The sequence below is a fragment of the Dipodomys ordii genome, unplaced genomic scaffold (assembly GCF_000151885.1).
Source record: "Dipodomys ordii isolate 6190 unplaced genomic scaffold, Dord_2.0 Scaffold192, whole genome shotgun sequence".
NCBI lineage: Eukaryota > Metazoa > Chordata > Mammalia > Rodentia > Heteromyidae > Dipodomys > Dipodomys ordii.
In genome coordinates, this window is record NW_012267408.1 from 2,972,333 (window position 1) to 2,994,092 (window position 21,760).

The window sequence follows — 21,760 nt, forward strand, 5'->3', positions numbered from 1 at the left end:
AGAGCACCCTATAAGAAAAGCAGCCCCCACCCTACCCAGTAAACATGGAAGTGGATTTCTAAGCAGCTGATGCCTTGTTGCAAGGCATTTCTTCATTGTCACTTTCAAAGAATAATTCTTCATGGAAAAATGTCACAGTCTCCCATACCTGACACAGGACTTTGTATATGCTTAAAAAATTCTACTTTATATTAATGGACCAACTAATGGGCGGTTCAAAAAGAAATGTATTAGGGGAGGGGAGGCAGTGCCAACAGGGCCTCAAATCATCCACATCCATCCCCAAATTTCCCCTTCATCTCAACCCAAGTGAAGCCTAGTTGATTCAGGGCCAAATCTTGCCTAACAGTGTTTAAGTCCATGTTAACAATGGTTAAGGGGCTGGGAAGGTGGCTCAGTGGTAGAGCGCTTGCCTTGCATGCATGAGGCCCTGGGTTCGATTCCTCAGCACCATATAACCAGAAAAAAAAAAGCCGGAAGTGGCCTTATGGCTCAAGTTGTAGAGTGCTAGCCTTGAGCTGAAGAGCTGAGGGACAGCGCCCAGGCCCAGAGTTCAGGCCCATGACCAGACCCCCCCCCCAAAAAAAAACAATGGTTAATAGGGTTAATAGGTAAGAAGTCAGAGTTTCACACTCCAAAAAGAAGAAAAAAAAGGAAGCAATATGTGGTAGCTGGGAACAATAGGTAGTAATTTTTTTTTGGGGGGGTCCAGTTGTGGGGCCTGAACTCTGGGCCTGGGCGCTGTCCCTCAGCTCTTCAGCTCAAGGCTAGTGCTCTACCACTTGAACCACAGTGCCTCTTCCGGCTTTTTTCTTTTTGCTTATGTGGTGCTGAGGAATCAAACCCAGGGCCTCAGGCATGCAAGGCAAGCGCTCTACCACTGAGCCACCTTCCCAACCCAATAGGTAGTAATTTAGAGTAAGGCTAGTATTGAGGTTGGTCTGTTAAAGTAGGTAGGTTGCTTATGATAGACCCTTCAACCAAAAAGGTAACATAAACAATTTTTAAGCAAAAGAATGACACAATTGGGCTGGGAAGTGGCTCAGTAGTAGAGCACTTGCCTTGAATGCCTGAGGCCCTGGGTTCAATTCCTCAGCACCACATAAGAAAAAACCAGAAGTGGTGCTGTGGCTCAAGTGGTAGAGCGCTAGCCTTGAGCTGAAGAGCTGAGGGACAGCGCCCAGGCCCAGAGTTCAGGCCCCATGACCGGATCTCCCCCCCCCAAACAAAAAGAAAAAAAAAGAATGACACAATTAAAATATTTATTACAACAATAATTCTAATATCAGTGTAAAGGATAATCTGGAGATTATAGGCAGGAAGATTTATTTGTACAAAATGGAAAAGAAGAGCTGTTGAGAAGCTATCATTTAAAATGAGACGCTGGCATTCTATTGCAGATCAGACTTAAGTATTTGGGTTTGGGTTTGTGTGTATGGTGTTATTTTGCTACTGTTTGGTTTGGTTTGTTTTCTTTGTGCAGGTACTAGGGCTTGAACTCAGGGCCTGGGCACTGTCCCTATTCTTTTTTGCTCAAGGTTGGTACTCTACAGTTTGAGCATAGGTCCCCTTCAGTAGCTAGAATTACAGTTGTAAGACACTAGCACCTGGCATATTGAAGTGTTTTTTAAAGCATACTTACAAATAAAATAAAGTATACTTACAATGTCAGGCATCATTGGCTCACACTTGTAATCCTAGCTACAGGGGGGGAGGGGGGGCGGGGAGGAACCTGAGCTCTGAGGATCGTGGCTCAAAGCTAGCCTGAGCAGGAAAGTCTGCAAGACTTTTATCTCCAATTAATCACCAAAAAGCTGGAAGTGGAACTGTGGCTCAAATGGTAGCATGCCAGCCCAAGTAGCAAAGTCCATGAGACACTTATCTCCAATAAACTACCAAAAGCTGGAAGTGGAGCTGTGCCTCAGGTAGTATAGTAGAGTATTAGCCTTGAAGGGTCAGTGTCCAGGCCTTGAGTTTAAGCCTCAGAACTGGCTGGCACATGCATGTTTGTGTTACCAGACACCAGTGGCTCACACCTGTAATTTAGCTACTCAGATAGCTGAGATCTGAGTGTCTAAGTTCAAAGCCAGCCCAGGCAGGAAAATCCGTGAGACTCTTATCTCCAATAAACTGCTCCAAAAAAAAACTGGAAGTAGAACTGTGCCTCAAGTGATAGAGCACTAGTCTTGAGCAAAAACGCTCAGGGGCTCAGGGGCAGCACTCAGGCCCTGAGTTCAAGCTCTAGGGCTAACATACACACACACACACACACACACACACACACACACACACAGAACATATTTGTGTTAAATAGTTTTGGTTTTATTTGATGAGCAATCAAGAAGGATAAAGCAATGTAGTAAAACTAGAACACAAACTGTAACCTTTTCCCATGGAAATGTCTAACCTGTCCTGAGCCACTTATTGAATTACTGTCCCACGTCATCTACATATCTGGTAATGAAAACAGAAGACAAAAACAAAATAAAACAAATAAACATATAGGAGAGATTTCTTATCCATTTCTTTTTTTGTCAGTCATGGGGATTGAACTCTGGCCCTCAGCTCTTCATCTCCAGGCAAGTGCTCTACCACTTGAGCTACAATGCCACTTCTGGTTTCTGATGGTTTACTGGAGACAAGAGTTTCACAGACTTTCCTGCCTGGGCTGGCTTTGAACCGTGATCCTCAGATCTCAGCCTCCTGAGTAGCTAGGATTACAGGTATGAGCCACCGGCACCCAACTTTGCTTATCCATTAGTTTGGTACTCACATCTTTTCTGTGGACTAATTCAGAGAATTTCTAATATTCTGAATATTAAAAACCCAGATTAACCAACAGCTAAGAACCAAGATCCCCTAGCCCAACAGAAGTTTGTCAGAGAGATCTTAGGAGTCATTCCCAATAAATACAAAAATTTAATAGAAAAGCAGCCCTGATAAAGGGGAAGGGAGGAAAAAAAAAAGCAGGCGTACAATGCTTACAGACAGCAGGATGAGCTTATAAAAAAAATCCTGACTGATGGCAAAATGAGGGCAAGGGGTTACAAAAGAATGAGGAAGTAAGAAAGAAGAGAATGAAGAAACAGTGGGGTACAAGAAGCTCACACCTGTAATCCTAGCTACTCCAGAAATTGAGATCTGAGGATTACTGTTCCATGACAGGCCCAGCAAGAAGAGTCTGTGAGACTCATCTCTAGTTAAACACCAAAAAAGCAGGAAGTAGAGCTGTGGCTCAAGTGGTAAAGTTCAGGGACTTTGCCTAGGCAGGCCCTGAGTTCAAGTCCCAGGACTGGCACAAAAAAAAAAGAGGAAATAAGGAGGGAACAGTAAGTCTTGAGCCTCACAACTTTACAGGTAACAGAAAGAAGACTCCCATCAGAAAACCATTCAATTCTCACCATCTAACACAAGGCTAACCTCTATCACAAAGATGGCCAAGCTGGCAGAGACAGGCTAAACTGCCATCTTCCTCATCTTCTCTTTGTCATATTTCACTTGTAATAAACTTTCCTATCACTTATTTTTTTCCAGTCCTGGGGCTTGAACTCAGGGCCTGGGCATTGTCCCTGAGCTTCTTTTGCTCAAGGATAGCACTCTACCACTTGAGCCACTGCACCACTTCCAACTTTTTCTCTTTATATGGTACTGAGGAATCAAACCCAGGGCTTCATGCATGCTAGGAAAGCACTCTACCACTAAGCCACATTCCCAACCCTCCTATCACCTTTAATTATGTGCATGTCTGAATTCTTTTCTTGCCATCTACAAGGACTGAGATTGTTGAGCTGCTCTAAACTTTTTCATAATATTTGGTCCCATACTTAGGGATTAAGTATGTCTCTTTCTGACTTGGACTCATCCAACGGTTACAATATAAGAGGGACAGACCCTCTTGGGATGGAGGGATTAAAAACTGCCTGAGGGAGGATTAAACCTGCTGGGGAGGAGGAGAGAGTTGGGGTCTGAACTCAGGGCATGGGTGCTGTCCCTTTTGGTTTTTTTCAATCAAGGCTGGCACACTACTTCTTGAGCCATAGCTCCACTTCCAGGTTTTGGGTGGTTAACTGGAGACTGTAAGGTTTTAGGCAAGGAAAGAACACACTGGAGGAGGTAAAGGTGAATCAAAGAAAAGTTTATTGGGTACTCCTTGGTTGGGGTCAGAGAGGTCGCGCAGGGTCAGCAGTAAATTTACTTTTAGCAAGTTAAGTTTGAGAGGTTTCAGGCCAGTGGTCTCTGCCGCCCTCCTCCCCCCAAGAAGGATTGGGACAAGTGGTGTTTTGTTTTTTTGTTTTTTAATAAGGAAGTGGCCTTCCTGGCTGCCTCTGCCCTCCGGTGACCGAGATAGAGAGTCTCACAGGCTTTCCTGCCTTGGCTGGCTTCTACTCACGATTCTAGGATCTCAGCCTCCTGCCTGAGTAGCTAGGATTTCAGGCTTGAACTGAGTCCAGTTTAAACTGATTTGTATGCTGGGGCACAGGACCACTTTGTGCGCCGTTTTGGAGTCCTGGTACAATAAAGTCTTAGCAGCCTGACGCTGGTGGCTCACGCCTGTAATCCTAGCTACTCAAAAAGCTGAGATCTGCAGATCGCAGTTCAAAGCCAGCCGAGGCTGAAAAGTATGGGAGACTCTTCATGTCCAATTGACCACTAGAAAACCGCAAGTGGAGCTGTGGCTACAGGGCTAGAGCGTCTTGAGCAAAAGGCCTCAGACAACACAGGTCCTGAGTTCGGTCCCCACGACCCACGAAATAAAGTTTTAGCACGATAAAGGCTTACTGACTAAAAGAGACCCTCTGAGTGATGAATGACTGATGTGGAAGGTAAAGGCTACAGCCAAGACAGTGCAGGGGTGCTGCTGAATTGGGGGGGGGGGGAAGCATGCACTTACTAGGGTCACCTAAACCAGATTGGGGGTGCGGGGAGGGAAGGAACCCTGCAGGGAACGCTGAGATGGGGCCCTGGGTGGGGCTCCCGCAGGGGGGCTCCCGACCGGGGCCCTGTGCGGAGGTGGGAGGGGCGCTGGCTGGGGGCGGGGCTGAGGGCTCCTCCTGAGGAGGACGGAGCGACGCCTGGGAGCGGGGCCTGAGGGGCGCCCGAGGTGGGGCTCCGAGCCGGGCACCTGAGGGAGACTCGCGCGGGTCATTGGTGCCAGAGCCGGACCCCAACGGCTTCGCCCACAGTAGAACCTGGTGGCCAGGTAGGAGGCTCGGCCTCCCTCAGGCCGCCTCGTGGAATGGGGCTTGCTGGGGACCTCGTGGGGAGGCCTCGCCGGCGGTCTGTGCGCCTGCCCGGCCCGCAGGCGGCGCAGGCCCGCGGGCAGCCCGCTTCGAAGCCCGTGTTGGTCCGCATGCTCCTCACACCCACGGCCCGGAGGCCCGGAGGCCGGGATGGGGCGGGCAGGGGGCGGGGAAGGGGGGGGGCACCGCCATTGCCCTAACTTCCTTCACAAGGGGAAAAAGGCCAAGCATAGCGGCCCTCAACCTGTAATCCCCCACTCAGAAAGCCGAAGCCCCAGCATCGCGAGTTCTGGGCCAGCCTGGTGTTGGGCAGCAACCAACAGCTTGAGGCGGTTTCAAAAACAGAAAGTGGAAGAGAATGTTTTATTTACTTTTTCTCCTTTCAGAGGAAAACTTGCCGTTTTAGGGCTGACCAAAAAAAAAAAAAAAGAAAGAAAAGAAAAACAACCCACTGTTAATTTAATAATTAAAATGAAAGAAGCCAATAAGGGCAAAAGCGCTCGGGCTCTGGAGGTGCATTTTTGCTTTGTTTTGTTTTGTGTGCTCTGGGGATGGGCCTGCCACATGCTAGGTCAGCAATCTACAGAACTGCACCCCCCAAGCACCCCTTCAAGGATTTCAGTGGGGCCCTGGAATGGAGTGGGAACCATCAAATCATCAAATCATTTATTACCGGGTGAAGAGGCCTGGGGGCCTGCCATAAAGGTGTAGTAGAAGCCTGAGGGCCATAAAAAGATAGTATAAAGTGCAGGCAAGTAAAAGGGCCCTAACTTGTTCTTTTAAATGAAGATGGGAGATGGGTGGAGTCCTGCTCAGGGATCCCCAGCTAGAGGTTGAATGTGTTTTTGTGGCAGGTGTCATACCTGCAGTTGGGCTGGATATGGCCTAGCCTAAAAATGGGTGGAAGGCAGATGCAGAATTTGAGGAGCCAAGGTAAGACGTGTAGACTGTTCCAAGGATAGTTGGAAGTCTTTGGAGGGTTTTCATTGCTAGAGTTACTGAGTTTTTGATGATTTCAAGCCCAGTTCCAGAGTTAACCAGTTTTGCAGGGAGGAACTATTAAGTTTTAAAAATAAGATCAGATCCTGTTTAGTATAAGTAGTATATCCAAGCACAACTGCATTATTTGATCATGTTTGAGTACAGAAGGAAAATCGCTGCCTATTTGAGGAGTCTTTCATTTCAAGGAGTCTCACAATTGCATATTAGTGTGGGATCTAAAAATGTCAGTGCAGACTGAAACCACAGAGAGATCTTAACCAAGGGGAATTTTTGAACATTATCTGACATTGAAAGCCAGGGCCTGTAATCCTAGCTACTCAGAAGACAGAGATCAGAGGATCACAGCTCAAAGCCAGGGTGGGCAGGAAAGTGGGTGAGACTCTTACTTCCAATTAACCACCAAAAAGCTGTAAATGGAATTGTGGCTCAAATTGTAGAGTGCTAGCCTTGAGTGAAAAAGCTAAAGGACAACTCCCAAGACCTCAAAGTAGTTTTCAAGTATTGAATTGATTGTAACATGTAGAAATTGGTTCCATGCACTCAATTTAAAAGTACAACAGATAAAAGATTTTTATAGGAAGTGGAGGCATGGCCCAAGTGGAGGGCCAGTCATGAGCAAAGCAGCTAAGCAAGAGTTCAAGGCTTAGTTCAAGCCCCTGTAATAGCAGAGAGATAGAGAGACAGAGACAGAAACTTAGGGTATTGCTGTCTTGGTAAATAATTAGGAATTGGTTGAATTTCTGGTTCAAGAATTCTTTCAACAAATTAGTATATTGAAGTAATGAAAGGCCTTCTTTTATCCTTTTGTTTTGTGTATGTGTGTATGTGTGTATTTTAACTCAGTTGATTGAACTCAACTTTGCTTGCTAAGCAAGCACTTTACCACTTGAGCTATATCCTAGTCCCTGTTCTTAAAGAGAGTTTAAATACTTTATAGAAAGTAGAAACAATCCAAATATTCTAACCATGGGAGAAATATTCTCATATTTTCAATTCTAAGGGTTACTATTACCAAACAACATGCTAGACACTGAAGGAAAAGGCTATATGACAAGTTTCTACCCGTGGGAATTTTATATGATGGGAGAAATGTCATAAAAACAAGTTACCAGGAAGTGGCACTGGTGGTTCAAGTGGTAGAGTGCTAGCCTTGAGCTGAAGAGCTCAGGGACAGCGCCCAGGCCCAAAGTTCAGGCCCCATGACCTACCAAAAACAAATGAACAAACAAGTTACCATACACTACAATGACTGCTAATCCAGAAACAAGGTTTCTGAAAACAGCTTTCTATTAATTCCACACAGCATCTCTAAGTATTCTCATGCTTATATTATAGTCAAACATCTACATCCCCTGGCAACTGCTAAAAAAGATAGCCTAGGTGAGCACAAATTGTGTCCTTTCTTTCAACTTAAAATGGTTTCATTAAAGCCAGCGATTTCTCTTTCCTTTAGGTGTAAACAATATCCATTATCCAGATACTGGCTGCATACCTACCTCTGGTTAGGCTGCCATGCATCACAGGCGATCTCTTAGTACAGGACTCTCCAATGCCACTAAGATAAACCAGCAGCCTCCTCGGCTTCTCATTGTGCACATCCCTTTACCATCCTGGGCTGACATCTGCTCCAACCTTTGTGAGGCTCTACAGAACTTTTTCTCTCTAGCCTGCAGTTTGATGGGCCCCAACCGCATGTCTCTGTTCAGCTTATACATGGTACAAAATCAACATGAGTGTATCCTCCCTTTTGTGGTAAGTACATCTATATTTATTCACTTTCTCCTGAATTCAAATATGGGATTTCTGGAGCAGAGATCACAGCTATTATTACTTAAAGTTTTTTTAATAAGTTTTTTATTGTGAAAATACTGTACAGAGGGGTTACAATCACATGAGCAAGGTAATGAGTACATTTCTTAATCAGCGTTATTGCCTCCTTTGTTTTTCCCCCTATTAAAAAAAAAAGCACTTGTTCTTCATATCTGATAGCCCACAGATGACACCACAAACTACAGGTCATCCTTTCTGCATGAGAGCTGGGACTGCCCAAGGGAATTACTACCAAGTTACTAGTTTGGGAATTTAAATAAGCTATACTACTTCCCTGGACCTTGGCATTTACAATTCTTTGAACAGTAATTCCTTTTGTCCCCTATGAAATATAAATGCTAAGGCAAGTCTCTAAATGTCTTCAGAGTCTTGTCTATTCAGTCATAGTTTTACTTCACAGCTTATCTTGTACAATTTTCTTTTTTTTTTTTTGTCGGTCGTGGGGCTTGAACTCTGGGCCTGGGCACTGTCCTTCAGCTCTTCAGCTCAAGGCGAGCGCTCTACCACTTGAGCTACAGCGCCACTTCCTATCTTGTACAATTTTCTTTGCTCAGAAAACCCTGAGCCCAGGCACCAGGCTATAATCCTATCATCTTTGCTACTTAGGAAGCTGAGATCCAGGATTCACAGTTTGAAGCCAGCCAGGCAGGAAAATCCATGAGACTCTGATCTTCATTTATCTACCAAAAAAACCTGGAAGTGGTGCTATGGCTCAAGTGGTAAAGCACTGGCTTTAAGCCAAAAAGCTCAGGAACAGTTCTCAGGCCCTGAGTTCAAGCCAAGAACTGGCAAAAAAAAAAAAAAAGAAAAGAAAAGAAAAAAACACCCTAACTGCATAAACATGAAAATGTTTTGTCTGTGTTCAACTCAGATGAAAATTTTACTGTCTTTAGGCAAAACTCCCCCAGAGGTTTAGAAGGCATTATCAGGGTCAGGAGTATTAGTTTTAGAAAGTTCTCACATAATTTTCAAAGAAAATTCTAATCTCCCCTTACTCCCTTACGTGAAGTTCAGAATCCTGTAGATGAGAAAAAGTTCTGGAGAATCTGTATATACTTCTCCCAGATAGCCTTGATACAAATGCGTCATATTAAATGGGCATATGTTCTCTAAGAGTTTCAAAGCAAGAAATTTTGCAAATCTGTTGCTAAATTACTAGTATATATCTGACTCGAATCCACTCATTTTTAAGGTAATGCCTTCATTTTCCTCATTGAAAGTAGAAAAATAGTACCTCTGTTGATACTAGAAAGAATGAAAATAATATACATGCCTACACTATAAAGAATGAAAACAATATTCAGGCATGCCCCATAAACAAGGCAGAGGTATACAGGAAACGATGGTATACACCCCGATATGGATGCAGGCACATGAAAAAAGGAGAGTGTTCTAACATTTGGGGGTACTTACACTAGGTAAGACAGGACAAGAGGGTGAGGTATGCATAATTAAGCAGTCTCAGGAAAAGTGTGGCCTAGTTGATCAGCTATAGTTATTGAGGAGTTCTAGAGATCTTATCACTGTCATCATGAGATGATTACTTATGTTCCACAGGGCCGTCTCATTATCATAGGTAATTGTCTTCATTTAAGGAGTGGTCTATTTTGCAAGCCTCTGTTGTTCCTAGGGTATCATTTGCTTCAAAGATGTTATCCACCAGTTCTGGCATTCCCAATATCCAGGGTGACTGCAGGAGACAGGCTGAGCAAAGGAGACATATAAAAGAGAAGCAAGAATATCAGGTTTTAATCTTGATTTTAGTTAATTTATGGGCAATTAGTGCCTTTTAGCAAAAGTAGTTTGTTTTTTTTTATTTAATTTAATTTTTTTTGTGAACATACTGTACAGAGGGGTTACAATTACATGGGCAGGATAATGCGTACATTTCTTATCAAGCATTGCAGCCTCCTCCGTTGTTTACCCTTCACATCCCTTCCCAGCTTCCCCCCTCCCCCCCACCCAATTCCCCCCCCCCTCCTCTCCCCCCCCACCAACGTTGTAAAGCTCGTTTTCGACTTGACAACTTGTACTTCTCATTGTTGCAACAGGTCCACCTGTATCCTTAAATGACTTGTTTTTCCCCATCTCCTCCACAAGTTATACTGACATCAAATATAGTGAAAGCAGGGGTTATACTGTGGGGGAGGGACATACAAAGCAACAAAGAGATAATCTTATAAATGCATTAGAAACAAATGCATGAAAGAAAAAAGCATTAAAATACATATCTAAGGGTTCATTTTCCTAACATCATATTATCTGACCTTGTCCGCTTGACTCATACATATACTAGATATTGCAAATAAGGGAAACAATGGGACCTTTGTTTCTTTGGGCCTGGCTTACTTCACTTAATATAATTTTTTCCAAGTTTTTCCATTTCCTAACAGCAAAAGTAGTTTTTAAGCACCTGTGTTACTTCTTGATTACAATATAATAAAAAAAATCTAACATATTTTGGTTGCTTTTGACTGTATGTTGTGCTGGAGTTTATGTCTCCGTTATATGTTTGTAATCGTAGCTACTCAGGAGGCTGAGATCTAAGGAGGCTGAGATCTGAGGATCGTGGTTTGAGGCTAACCCAGGCATCAGATTCTTATCTCCAATTAACCACTCAAAAACCAGAAATGGAGCTGGGGCTCAAAGTGATAGCAAAAATGCTCAGGGCCAGCATGAGGTCAAGCTCCAGAACTGGCACTAAAAAATAAAAAAATAAAGTAGTAAGTAATAAGAATCACCATCATCATAGTAAAATAAAATTGTAGAATATCTAGAAGATAAGCTTAGTATAAACACTAGAGAAGAGGCAATACCAACAGAAATAGTCATACATTTAAGTTATATTAATTAATGTAATTTAAAATATATTTTTAAAAAGAAAGACAAAATAAAGCAGAGAAGCCAATAAAATATTTAAGGAAAGTTGAAGGGAGGAAATAATAAAGATTAAAACCTCTCAACACTTCTAGCTCATGCCTGTATCCTAGCTATTCGGAAGGCTGTTATCTGAGGGTCAAGGCTTGAAGCCAGCCAACTGGGATTACAAGCATGAACTGCTATACCCAGCAAAAACATCATTATTAACTCTTAGTGAATGAGAAAACAAAATAAGGTTTAAGACTCCAATTTGCAGATGACCAAAGTAAAACTAGGTAGTCATAACTGGACTCTTTATTGGGTGAGTGAATGAGTTAAAACACTTGCTATTTCTGGCAAATTCACGCAAATTTCCCTTCCTCTGGTATAGGGAAGATTTTAACATATTTGGACAGTATACATTTGTCAAATCAGTTTTCTAGAAAAGAACTCCTAAAGTGTAATTGTTAATTAAGTTAGCTGTCAATCTGAAACCTAATTACTAAAGTTTTATATCTTTGATTCATTTTTCTCTGCAGCAAGTGAAGGGGAATTTTGTTAGGTTGCAAGCCTGCATCTCAGAGCTCCGAATGCTGCAGAGGGAAGGTTATTTCAGACCACAAAGCACTTCTCTGAAGTTGGCAGTAGAGGATGGGCTACAGCAGTTCAAACAATACAGCAGACATGTGACAGGTGCCACTCTGCCTTACACTTTCCTGGAGGTAAAAGATTCTGGCCCTTAAGGCTAAAAGCTAACTTCCCATTTCATTCCATATAGGTGTTTCATTATTTATCATTCCTACATTATTCATATTTCATCTTATTGAATATCATTTTCAAGGTTAAATTTATGACTCCTTGAAGACATAAGAAGTATTTTTCTCCACACTATAACCCAAGTAACTTTTTTTCTTTTTCTTTTCTTTTTTTTTTTTTTTGTAAGTTCTGGGGCTTGAATCTGGACGTGGGTGCTATCTCTCAGCTTTTCAGCTCAAGGCAAACACTCTACCACTTGAGCCACAGCTCCACTTCCAGTTTTCTGATGGTTAATTGGAGATAAGAGTCTCATGGACTTTCCTTGCCCAGGCTGGCTTTGAACCGTGATCCTCAGATCTCAGCCTCCTGAGTAGCTAGGCTTACAGGCGTGAGCCATCAGCATCCGGCTCCAACTAATACTTTTTTTTTTTTTTTTATGGTCCGGTCGTGGGGCCTGAACTCTTGGCCTGGGCGCTGTCCCTGCTGTCCCTCAGCTCTTCAGCTCAAGGCTAGCACTCTACCTCTTGAGCCACAGCACCACTTCTGGCTTTTTTCTTTTTGCTTATGTGGTGCTGAGGAATCGAACCCAGGGCCTAATGCATGCAAGGCAAGCACTCTACCACTGAGCCACCTTCCCAGCCCCCCAAGTAATTCTTAATATGTAAATAGAAATGTAAAGGACTTGGAAAAATAGGGACTGAATTATTATAAGAAAAAAAAACATGGGGGGGAGGGGGGAGGCTGGGAAGGGATGTGAAGGGTAAACCAAAGGAGGAGGCTGCAATGCTTGGTAAGAAATGTACGCATTATCCTGCCCATGTAATTGTAACCCCTCTGTACAGTATGTTCACAAATAAAAAATAAATAAATAAATTTAAAAAAAAACAGAAATAGATTCTGGTGGCTTATGCCTGTAATCTTAGGTACTAAGGAGGCTGAGATCTGAGGATCATTGTTCTAAGCCAGCTCAGGCAGCAAAGTCCATGAGACTCTTATCTCCAATTAAGCACCAAAACACAAAACAAAACAAAACCCTAAAAGTGGAGCTGTGGCTCAAGTAGTAGAGCATTAGCCTTAACCAAAAACTCAGGAAATGCACCCAGATCCTGAGTTCAAGCCCCTGGGCTGTCATTCAAAAAAAGAGTAAAGAAAGAAGAGGGAAAAAAGCTATAAAAATAAAATTTGAGTATACCATCTGCCTCTGGATCTTTGGACTTTTCAAGGCAAACATTAAACTGTCTTGATTGTGTCTATATTTATATTTACCTGAATACCTTTAAGAATTTGTAATTGTTGGGCTGGCAATGTGGCTTAGTGGTAGAGTGCTTACCTTGCATGCATGAAGCTTTGAGTGGCACTGTGGTTCAAAAGACAGAGCCTTGAACAAAAGAAGTTCAGGGACAGGGCTGGGAAGGTGGCTCAGTGGTAGAGGCGCTTGCCTTGCATGCATGAGGCCCTGGGTTTTATTCCTCAGCGCCACATAAGCAAAAAGAAAAAAGCCAGAAGTGGCATTGTGACTCAAGTGGTAAAGCGCTAGCCTTGGCTGAGGGACACCGCCGGGGCCCAGAGTTCAGGCCCCAGGGCCGGACCAAAAAAACAAAAAGAAGTTTAGGGACAGTGTCTAGACCCTGAGTTCAATCCCCAGCACTGAAAAAAAAAAAAAGAATTTGTAATTGTCTTTAACCAAATCTTGCTATAAATTGCATAACTTTTCTTAGAATTTACGAATATAAAACTTGCTGTTATCCTGTTGCCAAACCAAGACAGTTTAAAAAATATGCGTAATTCATGACTGGATACTCCAGTTGCATGTGTTAATGTGAGTTAAAACACTTTCAGTTTCTCATAACCTCACCCAAAAACGTGTTAAAAATAAACTTGTGGCACTTCTGGCTTCTAGTTTCACATGTAAAGCACTTGGAAGTCACTGAAACAATTCTTTTCAGATGCCAAAGAGAAGTTAGGTTAGAAGTTAAGGCAGGGGTTTGCCCCCTGCCTCCAAAATTAGAGAGAGTGTCAAGTCTATATGGAGAACCACAGTACACTAAAGCAGAAGCCTGAATTTGTTAATTGATAAATTGCTGAAGGCTATGTGGACAAGTCAAAAAGTTAACAACCCAAGGAGTATCCAGTCAGCCTCCATGCTTTGTGAGGTTTTTTTGTTTTGTTTTGTTGTCGGTTGTGGGGCTTGAACTCTGGGCTTGGGCACTGTCCTTCAGCTCTTCATCTCAAGGCTAGAGCTCTAGCTCTTGAGCCACAGCGCCACTTCCGGTTTTCTGAGTGGTTTATTGGAGATAAGAGTCTTATGGACTTTCCTGCCCCAGCTGGCTTTGAACCGCAGTCCTCACATCTCAGCCTCCTGAGTAGCTAAGATTACAGGTGTGAGCCACCGGTGCCCAGCATTTTTGTGAATTTTGCCTCTAGTAGTTCAACTGGGATTCACAATATATTTACAGGAAAGATCAGGAAATTACCTCGGTGGAAAAGAAAACTTTTTCTACTATACCAAAAAAATTGTGTTGTTTTTGACAAGTTTTGCCCTCTGGAAAATCTAGTTAAACAGAGTCTAACCTGCTGGGGTTTCTAAAGAACCTAACTGACCTGGAGGCCAAGAAATACCAAACTCAACTATACCCTTTTACCGCTATGTGTGTGTGCACATGCACACATACATGTATACACAGTGTGCACACAGGTACTAAGGTTTGAACTCATTCTCTCATTTGGCTTTTTTGCTAAAGGCTGGCACTCTCATTTGAGCCATGCCTCCAGTTCCCTAAATATTATTTCTTTAAAGGTTCTACCATACTCTTCCAAATTTGATTTATATAATTCCTTGAACTTTTCGCTAAGATCAGGAAAAGTTAGAGCTGTAAGTTGCAGTTAAATATTTCTCTCTGCATCAAACACAATAACTACTACTACTATAAATATCTATGTTTGTCCTCAAGACACAGGTTATGTACCTCACTCTGGACATAGAGAATAGACCCATTAATTCTTGGACTTATTTTCAGATTACTGTCCTGACTTCCCATCCTGGAAAAGAAGTGGTCAAACAATTAGAGGAAGGATTGAAAGATATCGACCTAGGCAGGGTCAGAAGGCTTCAGGTTGTTGGGGTCACAAAGGGAATCCTAGAGCAAATAGACTCCGAGTCTCCTGAAGAGGCTGGAAGTGATGGTAAGATTTGTTGGTTTTTTTTTTTAGTTGAATCTCACTATGTTGCCTGGGCTGGCTTTGAACTCAAGATTGTCCTGCCTCAAGAATTTCTCGCGCACGCGCACGTGTGTGTGTGTGTGTGTGTGTGCGCGCACATGTGCGTGCACGCACGTGCCAGTACTGGAATTTGAATTCAGAGCCTGGGCACTGTCCTTTAGGTTTCTTACCCAAGGCTAGTGCCCTACCACTTGAGCCACAGCTCCACTTCTGGCTTTTCGGTGGCTAATTGAAAATAAGGGGCCTTTCCTGCCCAGGCTGACTTCAGACCACAACTTACAGATCTAAACCTCCCGAGTAGTTAAGATTACAGGTGTTAGCTACTGATACCTGGTAAGAATTTTTTAATATACTTTTATTGTTGTTATTAAGGTATTGTACAGAGAGGGGTTATTACATTTCATAGGTCAGGTAATGCATTTACCCAATAAACATTTTAAGTGAAAATAGATTTTTTAATGAGCATAAATTTATTTGATTTACAAGTCTGGAATATGAGAAGTCTAACATTCAGGGTTTGGCATCTGCTGAGGGGCTTCCAACTATGACATAATATGATGGCAGGTATCACATGGCAAAAGTATGAGACAGAGACAGAGAAGAGAGGAAATGCCTGCGTAAAAAGCAACCAAACTTCATCCTTTTTCATTTTTGTTTATTTTGTTTGTTCCAGTATTGAGGCTTAAACCCAGGTCCTTTCACTCTCTCTTGGCTTCCTTGCATATAGCTGGCCTTCTACCACTTGAGCCATGCCTCCAGGCCATTACTTTGTTGGTTAATTGGACATAGAGTCTTGTGGGCTTTTCTGTCAGAAAACTTATACCCTTCAGGTCTAAGTAGCTAGGATTACAGATGTGAGCCAAGAGTGCCTGTCAGACTTGGATCCCACCTCACACTGTTTTTTGTGTGAGGATTCTCTCTCCCACAGAAGCAGTTTTCTATTTCAATGCTGAAGCTGTTTCTGTTGTTTCTTGGCCTATCATAAAGCAATATGTCATCATAGCAAGACATAGTGGAGCAATGCAGCTGTGTTCTTGATAGCCAGGAAATAGAGCAAAAGCTGTGTAAAAAAAAATTTTTTTTGGTCGGTCATGGTACTTGAATTCAGGGTTTAGGCATTGTCCCTGAGGAATTTTTTTTGGGGGTCCAGTCATGGGGCCTGAACTCTGGGCCTGGGCGTTGTCCCTCAGCTCTTCAGCTCAAGGCTAGCGCTCTACCACTTGAGCCACAGCGCCACTTCTGGCTTTTTTGCTTATGTGGTGCTGAGGAATCGAACCCAGGGCCTTGAGCATGCAAGGCAAGCCCCTCTACCACTGAGCCACCTTCCCAGCCCCCCTGAGGAATTTTTGCTCAAAGATAATGTTTTACCACTTTGAGCCACAGCTCACTTCCAATTTTCTGGTAGTTATTTGGAGATAAGAATCTCATAGAGAGGGACTGGGAAGGTGGCTCAGTGGTAGAGCACTTGCCTTGCACGCATGAGGCCCTGGGTTCGATTCCCCAGCACCACATAAGCAAAAAGATAAAAAGCCGGAAGTGGCACTGTGGCTCAAGTGGTAGAGTGCTAGCCTTGAGCTGAAGACTGAGGGACAGCGCCCAGGCCCAGAGTTCAGGCCCCATGACCACACCCCCCCAAAAAAAATTAAAGAATCTCACAGAGGGCTGGGAAGGTGGCTCAGTGATAGAGCGCTTGCCTTGCATGCATGAGGCCCTGGGTTCAATTCCTCAGCATCACATAAGCAAAAAGAAAAAAGCCGGAAGTGGCTCTGTGGCTCAAGTGGTGGAGTACTAGCCTTGAGCTGAAGAGCTGAGGGACAGCGTCCAGGCCCAGAGTTCCGGCCCCACGACCAGACCCCCCCCCCCCACCAAAAAAAGAATCTCACAGACTTTTCTACCTGGACTGTCTTAGAACCAAGAACCTCAGATCTCAGCCTCCTGCGTAGCTAGGATTATAGGCATGAGCCACCAATGCCAGGCTTCAGCTTATATTTTATTTTATTTGGGGGGGGGGGGCCTGGGCACTTGTGTAACTACTGGCAAAAAAAAAAATTTTAAGTTAGCATTTGGGCTGGGAATGTGGCTTATTGGTAGAGTGCTTGTCTAGCATGCATGAAGTCCTGGCTTTGATTTCTCAGTACCACATAAACAGAAAAGGCCAAAAGTGGTGCTGTGGTTCAAGTAGTAGAGTGCTAGCCTTGAGCAAAAGAAGCTCAGGGACAGTGCCCAGGCCCCAAGTTCCAACTCCAATACTGGCACCAAAAAAAAGTCAGTGTTTATAGGTAGAACTAATTTTTAGTGGTTATATGATTTTTTATTGTGTGGTTGTAACATAGTCTAATTACTTACTAGTAAACAATTTGATTTATTATGTTTTACTATTATAATCAATGCTATGGGAACAGATTTATATAAAGGGATAGCTTTATGGGCTAATGATCAATGCAGTTACCTAGGGTCCAGTGTGCAAAAAGGTACCATCTTTGGAGTTTAATGGTCTTTGGCTGTTGTCTTAAATTTCTTAGTAATTTTATTCATTTTGTATGTATGGGCCAGTACTAGGGTTTGAACTTAAAGCCTCACACTTTCATTCACCATTTTCACTCATGACTGGCACTCTACCACTTGAATCATGCTTCTAGCCTAGCATTTTGCTAATTAGAGATAGGGTCTTTCCAACTTTCCTGACCTGCCTGACTCAAGCCTCAGCAATAATTTTATCTTTGAACTTGTGGGAATCTATGAGTTCAATCCCCAGTACAACAAACAAACTTCACTTACAAGACTCCCACCTTCTAGTAGCCTAGCGTACTTTACCACTTGAGCCATACCCCAAGCCCTGCAGTGGGATCTTCTATGTGTACATAATCTTGGAAGGGGCCTGTATAAATAGAAAGCACTGCAGGAGGGTGAACTATTACTTGAGTGCTGGATGAATATAAACTGGTTAACAGAATGCTTATACTCCATAATTAGATCATCTATACTTGACTTCCTGAGAGTGCTTACTTTTTGATAGCATTAATCTCTTCCTGGTCCCACATGAGAAGCGTCACTCTTCTTTTCCTCCTCTCTCCCTATAATAAAGTGTAGACAGATTGGTAACTAAGGTTGTAGTTCCTGTCAAATTCTCACACATATAGATGTTTCAGGCATTATGAGGTCACTAAACCCTGCCTGGAGAGAGAGAGTAACCGGCTTGAACCGTGTGGTCTGTGAGCTCTCATCTTTGGCACAGACTGCTTTTCTCAAGCCAGTCTTTTTACTGACAGTTCTTTCTATCATTCCTCCACCCACAATAGGCTTTTCCTCTGAATTCTTCCTGTCTTCTTCCATCCTCTTCCAACTCCTTCCCATCCCTTCAATCCCAACTCAAGTTTAGGACTACTGTTTTGACTTTCCTTTCCTTAGATCAACTACATCACTTGTCTGCAGCATACAATTCAGCACTTAATTATCTTCCTTGCTGAATTGTTCATCGCTCCTTCATTGTGTGATAATTCTTTCTAGTCATCTAAATTGTGAATTCCTGGATGTCTTTTCAGTCTGCATTCTGTAAACACTTTGGTTGAGCTTCCTCATTTCTGTATCCTAATGTATACTATATCCTAGATAATCAAGAAGTATTTGTTGAATTAAGTGAGGATATATTTATAAAAGCCCTTCTTAGTCTGCTCAGCATTTCTTACATCCCCTTTCTCTGGTGACATCTCCTTTCTGGTCACAAATGGGTCATAACCTAGGCTGAGGCAACTGTAATTTTCCAAGACACCAATCAAAGTCCTTCACATTAAGTTTTCAAACTGAATCCATGAGAAAAAGGTGTTTTTCTTTCTCTTTAGCACCTAAGGCGTGAACTATGTCTTTTTTTCCTTCAGAGATTGTACCCAGAAAGAATCTCAGTATCCAATAGCAAAAAAATAATTAATTGTGTGTGTGTGTGTGTGTGTGTGTGTGTGTGTGTGTGTGTACTAGGGCTTGAACCCAGGGCCTAGCACTGTTTAGTGTTCTACTTGAGCTAATCAACTGAACGAAAAATTCATGAATATCCATTTATTTTTATGTTTCGTAGCTTATATATGTATTTCAGGTCTTTATATAAAATAAAAATTTTAGGGCTGGGAATGTGGCTTAGTGGTAGAGCCGTTGCCTAGCATGCATGAAGCACTGGTTTTGATTCTTCAGTATCTCATAAACAAACAAACAACAAAAAAGCAGAAGGGGCACTGTGGCTCAAGTGCTAGAGTGCTAGCCTTGAGTGAAAGAAGCTCAGGCCCTGAGTTCAGGCCCTAGGACTGGCAAAAAAAATTATAATAGCTTTTTACAGAGTGTAATAAATGTGCCCAAACTAAAAAGGCTACAGAGGCAGCTGACCGGGTTGTGATAAGAGTCTGTACTCCTTGAGTATTAAGTCTTTCAGCCAGTTACAAATCAACCTAATGATGCTATCAACTTGCCTATAATTCTCAGCCATATACACAAGAATATCAGGTTCCTTTTCTAAGTGCTTACAAACCATCTGTTTAATATTTCCTCCTAGAGTTTGCCAGAGATCAATGTCAAGATCCTTTAGAAAGGTATTTTGTCCATATGTGTTCTCAGGAAACACAAAATGTTAACAATCCAAACAAAGAAGATAATTGCTTTTTAAAGAATTCCAGGGAGAACTAGAGGTTGGAGAAAGTCCCTCCTATGCTTCTATGCAATTGTTAAGACTCCAGATATTGACTTTTTTCCTCTTTTAGTATCTTAGAAAATAGACCAAAGAAAGAAAGAAAATAGACCAGAAAACAAAAATACTCATGGAGTTTCTCTTTGGTAACTACCTCAAAGTCATTTTCCTATGGTATAAGACCAAAGTAGAACCACTGTGGTGTTTATTACCTAAAGATTTTTTACCATAAAAAAGTATTTGTTTAATTCATTATTAACAGCCATGGTCTCAGAAAAATAATACCTGTCTCTTTTTTATAAGTAAATATTTTTGCATAGTGACAGTGGCTCATGCCTGTAATCCTAGCTACTCAGAAGGCTAGGGTTGTAGGATTTTGATTCAAAGCCAGCCCAGGTGGGAAAGTCTGTGAGGCTCTTATCTCCAATTAACCACCCCAAAAAACTTAGAAGTAGAGCTGTGGCTCAAGTGGTAGAGTGCTGTCTGTACCAATTTAATTGGAATAAATTACATGACATTTGAAGTGCACAATTAATGTGCTTTTATTATTGTATAGCCCACAAAAATATATCACCACAGTCAAATATAAACATTTTCATAATCCTCAAATGATTCCTATTGTCAACTCCTTTTGTTGCCATAGGCCACGGATCTGCTTTCCATGTGTTTGCATTTTATATAAATATAATCATAGATTATATACTTCTTTTGTATCTGCCTTTTTTATTTAGATTTTGAGATTCATCTATATTGTTTATATCAGTAGTTTCTTTTTATTGTTGAGTTGTAGTCTATTACATGAACATGCCCTTTGTTGTTTAACTATTCACCTGTTAATGGGGAGTTTGGTTGTTTCCCATCTTTGACTGCTACAGATGAAGCAGCTGCACAGATCTTTGTGTGGACATACATTTTCATTTCTCCTGGCTCTTAGTTTACCATTCATTTTTTCCCATCCATTTACTTTCAACGCATTTGTGTCTTTATAGTTAAAGCATATATATTGTTTATAGACAGCATATAACTGGGTTTTTTCCCATACTGGAATTCAAACTCAATATCTGAGGCTTTCACCTGTCAGCTGGTGCTCTACCACCTGAGCCATGCCTTTAACCTCTTGGCCTTTTTTATCCACTCTAATAACCTCTGGTTTTATTCATGACATTTCCCTTAAGTATTGATGGTTATCTGAATTAGGGAAGGAAAAGGGAACAACAGAATGGTGAGACAAAGGACAAGGAGGGAACCAATGCAACAGTGGTATTCACAAAACAGTATGTTGGAAATGATCTGTACAATTGGGGGGGGGAGAGAGAGGGGATCTGGGGGTACTGGAGGTGACTGGAGGGGAGGGAAAGTAGGAGAAAAATGAAGGAAGGTAACAAGTTTGACCAGAAATATACTTATTACCTCACTTATGTAACTGTAATCCCTCTGTATATCACCTTGATGAGAGAGAGAGAGAGAGAGAGAGAGAGGGAGGGAGGGAGGGAGGGAGGGAGGGAGGAGGAGAGGGAGAGGGAGAGGGAGAGGGAGAGGGGGGAGTTCAGAGAAGGATGTTACAGAATGTGACCACAGGGAGGCAGGGTAAGTCTAAAAATGGAATGTGAATGTAACTTGCCTCTATAGTTGCAGTGATAGAGGCCTTTCTTCAGCTTTGTAATGCAGCTTCACTCCTGTCACCCTGATGTCAGCAGGACCAATGTTTAGGACCTACTGTGCCCTCTCTTTGGCCCATATGGGAGTTGCACTTCATCTGGGAAGGAAAAAGTTTCCTCCTGAATCTCAGGTTTAGCACATTAAGTTGTATTTTCAGATTTTCAATAATAGGTGCTGCTGTTCTTTGGTACAGTAAAGATGAGGGAAAAAAGTAGAGGCCAAGAGAAATGACAGGGAGAAACAAGTTTAAAAAAAACAATTCAGAGCTGGAAAGGTGGCTTAGTGGTAGAGTGCTTGCCTTGCATGCATGAGGCCCTGAGTTCAATTCCTCAATACCAAATAAGTAGAAAAAGCTGGAAGTGGTGCTGTGACTCAAGTAGTAGAGCGCTAGGTTTGAGCTGAAGTGCTGAGGGACAGTGACCACACCCAGAGTTCAGAGTTCAGGCCCCACAGCTGATGAAGGAAAGGAAGAAAGGAAGGAAGGAAGGAAGAAAGAAAGAGGGAGGGAAGGAAGGAAGGAAGGAAG

The 21,760-nt window shown here is 42.5% G+C and overlaps 1 protein-coding gene across 1 annotated transcript in view; it reads left to right on the top strand.

Annotated features, from left to right (window-relative positions):
* Positions 1–7,754: 7,754 nt before the first annotated feature.
* M1ap (meiosis 1 associated protein) overlaps positions 7,755–21,760 on the top strand; it is a 46,664-nt gene continuing 32,658 nt past the window's right edge. The window contains exons 1-3 of the mRNA XM_013034625.1: positions 7,755–7,994; positions 11,471–11,653; positions 14,705–14,870. Of these exons, the coding sequence (XP_012890079.1) occupies positions 7,755–7,994; positions 11,471–11,653; positions 14,705–14,870 (589 nt within the window). The remainder of the gene's footprint in view (positions 7,995–11,470; positions 11,654–14,704; positions 14,871–21,760) is intronic.